Source organism: Cebus imitator, unplaced genomic scaffold (genome assembly GCF_001604975.1).
Source record: "Cebus imitator isolate Cc_AM_T3 unplaced genomic scaffold, Cebus_imitator-1.0 Scaffold83, whole genome shotgun sequence".
Classification (NCBI taxonomy): Eukaryota; Metazoa; Chordata; class Mammalia; order Primates; family Cebidae; genus Cebus; species Cebus imitator.
Window position 1 is genome coordinate 2,016,634 of NW_016107398.1, and position 5,381 is coordinate 2,022,014.

The 5,381-nt window shown below is 39.6% G+C and overlaps 1 protein-coding gene across 1 annotated transcript in view; it reads left to right on the forward strand.

Moving 5' to 3' along the window:
* The first annotated feature begins 3,116 nt into the window (after positions 1-3,116).
* The window catches only part of MNAT1 (MNAT1 component of CDK activating kinase), a 219,717-nt gene continuing 217,452 nt past the window's right edge, over positions 3,117-5,381 (forward strand). Inside the window, exon 1 of the mRNA XM_017533935.2 lies at positions 3,117-3,340. Within this exon, the coding sequence (XP_017389424.1) occupies positions 3,252-3,340 (89 nt within the window). The 5' untranslated portion in view covers positions 3,117-3,251. The remainder of the gene's footprint in view (positions 3,341-5,381) is intronic.

Below are 5,381 nucleotides of genomic sequence, written 5' to 3' on the forward strand. Positions count from 1 at the left end.
GAGGGATTATTTTCCAAATGAAGTGGGGTAGAGGTGCTATCCTTAGTAAAGGGAGAAAACAATAAATAATCCTCTTCAGGTGAGGAAAGCTCAACCTGGGTCCATAGCCTTAGGGCTGGAAAAAAAGGTCTTCATTTGAGAAACACTGTCCCATGGGAGATAGAATCTACGGTTAACTGAGGTAGGAATGCTAGAGGATGAGCAGACTCGGGAAGAGAAATAATGGCCTCAGTCGGTTCATTTTGGGATTCAACTGTCTTCAGAAATGTAGAAAACTTGAGTTTGGTGGTTTTCTACATAGGCTGAGGTTCCATTTGAATTAGGAATCTGGTTGCTGTCAGTGCTTTCCTCCTCAAAGTTCTCTGACCATTCCATGTTATTGAGCCCCACCAGTGATAATGATGTACAATTCAGAGTTTCTGTTATATCTGAGGCATTGTAGTAGGGCCTTTCTATATGTCTGTGGCATGTAATTTAATCAGTACAGCAATCCTATGAAGTGTATTATATTCAGGAAGGAAACCGAGGTCAGGGAAGATCAGAAATTTGCTTCAAACACAGGTCTGACTGATGTAAAAGAAGGTCGGGCTCTTATTACATTATCCTGCCTCTTTAAATAATACTACTGCCCCTCTACTAATACTATTATTAATAATGGTCAGCAGTTACTAAGCTCTTACTCTATTCTAGGTACTTTAAATGAAGTATCTTTTATTTTTTACAAGTACTATCCTGAACTTAGAATAGGGAAAACTGAGGCTTGAGGTCATATAAATCATGTGATGAAGCCAGCACTTGAATTCAGCTCTCTTGGCACTAGAGACTAGAGACAAGCACTATTTTCTACTGTCTTTAGGTCCATAAGTAAAGCTTATCTCACAGATTTCCAAGTCGGCTGTTGCTACCATGCTTTCAAGTTAGTAGTTTCCCACCCGGGAAAAGGATAAAGTTTATAGCAGTGCTACTTCTCACAATCTTTAGTGCTTTCTTTGCCTTAATCTTAAGGTTTGGAAGAAAAGAGATGCAATTCACTTCACAACATGGATGGGGGTCTCATCTTCAAATTAATTAAAACTGGCCTGGGCTGGGCGCGGTGGCTCAAGCCTGTAATCCCAGCACTTTGGGAGGCCGAGGCGGGTGGATCACGAGGTCAAGAGATCGAGACCATCCTGGTCAACATGGTGAAACCCTGTCTCTACTAAAAATACAAAAAATTAGTTGGGCATGGTGGCGTGTGCCTGTAATCCCAGCTACTCAGGAGGCTGAGGCAGGAGAATTGCCTGAACCCAGGAGGCGGAGGTTGCGGTGAGCCGAGATCGCGCCATTGCACTCCAGCCTGGGTAACAAGAACGAAACTCCGTCTCAAAAAAAAAAAAAACAAAAAAAAAAACAAAAAAAAAACTGGCCTGGATAGCTGGGCATGGTGGCACATGCCTGTAATCCCAGCACTTTGGGAGCCTAAGGTGGCAGGACTGCTTGAGCCCAGGAGTTCAAGACCAGCCTGGGCAACATAATGAGACCCAATTTCTTTAAAAAAAAAATTATCTAGGACTGGTGGTTAGCGCCTGTAGTCCCAGTTACTTAGAAGGCTGAGGTGGGAGGATGGCTTGAGCCCAGGAGTTCAAGTCTGCAGTGGATTATAATTAGGCCACTGCACTCCAGCCTGGGCAACAGAAGGAGACCCTATTTCAAAACAAACAAACAAACAAACCAAAACTGTCCTAGTGGCAATAAACTATAATGCCATCTGAGTGGATGACCTCAATGTAGTATTGGCTAAAAATTTTTTTGCACATATAACACATTCATTCTATCACTAGAAGTTTCCTGTTCTGTTAAAATATAAAGTTTTTAGAGTTGCCTTTGTTCTTGAAGAGCTTCACTCCGAATCATGTAACTGATTTGGATGTCGTCTTTCGATAAGACAATAGCAGCAGCATCATAAGCCTCCAGGTCAGCATTGTAGCATAGTATTTGGTGTTACCTATTTTAGTAAATTTATGTTTGGTTAATTCCTGTTGAGGAACGATACTATGACCAAAGAGATGATATGGTTTATTTATTAGATGAATCCCTGATGTCGTCATACTGATATAAAGCTCTGTCACAGCCTGCTTTGGTCTGCTGGTTCCTGGTGTGGTATCCAGCTGTTTGTCAGCTTCCGCCTCCATAATCCATGGAAATCCCAACTGTATTTTCGGGTTGCCTACTGGGTTCAATGTTTAAAAATGTGAGTTAGAATGTTCCTTTTATGTTTTTATTGAAAGGAACCCAAATTCTATGATGAGTTAAAATTACTGTAAATGTTTATAGCTCATATTCATTGTATCAGATTATTTGAAAAATCTTGTCTGCATGTTCCCCTTCTGATGGACTTTGGGGTCAGATGAAGGTGGTTACAAAAAATGTTTGACACTAAAAATGTTCACATTACACTATTGTTTGATAGTCATTCACTAATTCTTCATTTAGTCTACTTATTCATTAAGTATCAACAAATCTTTATTTTAGAGATGAATAAGATGTGTCCTTTACAGTGGGAAAGTTCGTTATTTAATAGAGCTGTTTACAGACTTCAATTGACCCTCTTGATAAATGCGATGAACATGGTTTACAATTTACAAAGATATTCAGGCTATCAGATCTTGGAATTGCTGAACTAAATTTTTATGTATGTATTCTTATTTTTTTCCTATTTGGGGAAATAAATACTGTCTAATGGAGAAGCTAGCTTTTTCAAATTTTGTATCTGTGAATGCATATTATTAGCTGAGCTTACATGACTATGCAATTATAAAGAAGTAAAAAGCACAGACTATCAAATGGTCCAAAAGAAAATACTGAATTATCAAGTATGTACACTGCTTATAAATCTTTGAAATCGTGGGAATGTTTACAGGCAGAACAAGATGGAGTTTATCTTCTTAATTGTTAGTACCTTGAAAAATGCAAATGTGTGCGTGGAGATAAGGCTTGGTGTATAACTTGCCATTTTAAAAGTTTCCTTGTCAAGTTCAAGGTATTAAGCTTCTTTACGGAAGACTGAGACCAAGCCCTAGTTGCAAGACCGGAGAACTGGCTGCCGGAACGTTTGTGTTGCAGCGCCTCGCCCCTTGCCGGTGCTCTTTAGCGAAGGGACCGTCGCTGCCAAGCGCCTGTTGGTAGGAACTTGCTTGGTCGAGTCTGTGGGGGCTTGTAGGTGGCTGTGGCTGAAGCAGGCGCCAAGGAGAGTCGGTAGCAGGGAAAGCGCCATGGACGATCAGGGCTGCCCTCGGTGTAAGACCACCAAATATCGGAACCCTTCCTTGAAGCTGATGGTGAATGTGTGCGGACACACTCTGTGAGTTGGGCGGCAGTGGATTCCCTGGGGGAGAGACGTAGGATAGAAGGAGAGGGCCTGGAGATGCTAGGCCTCGTCTGGGTGGGAGCAAAGGGCGTTGTTAGTTTCAACACTGTGGAAGAATATGTGAAAAGGAGGGGTTGTGACTTGAAATGGACTGTAGCCTCTATCCCCGAGCGGCTCTGGCTTGCTTTGAACTGAGGATTCTCAGCGTGGCACACAGCAGTTTGTCAGGTTCTCCCTCCATAGCCAATAAGTATCCCGACTGTATTTCCAGGCTTTGTGTTGTCTACTGGGCTCCAAACATCGCTGATTAAAAGCGTGGGGGATTGGAGTGTTTATTTCATATGAAACGTTTTTATTGGAAAAGTGCGAAAGTGCCATGAAAACTTAAAATTTGCTTGAGTATATACTGCTGCTAATTATTGTATGAGTTAATTTAAAAACCCTGTATGTATATCCACTTGTCCTGATGGAGTTCGGTTAGACTCTCATCACTAAAATGAAGAAAACCCGAACTCCAGGCAGTTAATTTTGAAGATATAATAATGGCTGGCATTTGAGTGCACATTTTGTGCGAGGCAATGTTTTAGGCGCCTTACCATGCATTATCTCACTTCATTCCTACAACAATCCCATGAAGTAGATACTGGTATTTCCATTTCAAAGGGAAGGAAATCGAGACTGCTCAGGGTCCCTTATTAAGTGGGCCTTAAGAGAACTGGAACGCAGGAAGTCTGACTTTAGAACGCCCATTTTCAGGGGAAGGGGGTAGAAGGAGGGAGGTTGAGTTTCTGTGTTTTGAAATTGGTCAAAGTGTTTCTTGCCAGATTTCTTGTCAAATGTGGTTTAGTGAAGGTGGTTGTAGAAAGCACTTTGGGATAAAAGGTGCTATCATATAGTGGTGAGCACATATTCCTGTAGTTTCTCTGAAGTTTATTGGAAGAAATAATGGATAATCTACAGTGTGGTAGACAAGGTCTCCCCCCAAACCCCAAGTTCTGACAAAAATGTAGAGCAATGACAGGGTCTTTAGGTAAGCATAAATTGCATGATTAGCTGTAGCTATAATTATTATATGGAATTTGTTAGCTTACTTAATTGATCCCCTTTTCTAATTGATCTTTATTTTCCCTGCTTTACTCTGCAAAGGAAGTATAGTAGAGCTGTGACTGAATGGTTTAAGATTAGAAGTAAGGTAAAAGTAATCTAGAATGCATGGAAAAGGGAATTCTACATGGAAAACACTGTAGATAGACTGTTTTTAGAGATATTTCATTCAATTTCTCTCCATTTTTCTTTATTAGGTTTGTTACAATGGAACAGGAAAGGGAGTTTGTTTTTTTGGGAAGGATACTAAATGTAATTTACCAGAAGGATGCTAAATGTAATGTTCTGGCCTAGCAGAAATTAGCCATTCAGGGAAGAGTATACAATTTCAGTAACATAAATGGCATTTTAATTAGGCAATTATAAAATATTTATTTTAATTGGAATTGCTTTTGTTGTATACTCAGCGCTTTTTGTTAAGGTCTAAGAGTTAAGACTTTTATTGATTCTGGTGTTGAATTTAATCTGGTTAATTTGCTAACCTGTTAGATACAGGGCCACATTTTATAGTCCTTTTTTGACTTGAAATGTGAACAAAATGAGTAAAGGCTGTAGCATATTGGCTAAGAGAACAAGCTTTGGAATCAGTGTATCTGATTTCATATTCTTCACGCTTACCGGCTCTGTGGCCTTAGGCAAATGACTAACTCTTTTTTGGTCATTCTTCTTGTCTGTACAGTAGAGAAAATAGTGCTGCTTGTATCACGGTCCTTAAGTATTAAGTAACATATGTAAAATATTTAGAAATATTTAGTAGAGTTTCTGTCACATATTGGCTATTTTATTGTTAATATTATTTGTGTGTGGCATGGGTGATAGCAGAAATAAAATTAAAACAGGACTTATTTGGCCTGCTATGAAAGACTTGCACAATAATGATTAAATGATTTCAGTACACAATAAAATGTGAAAATATAGCTTTAATTATAAT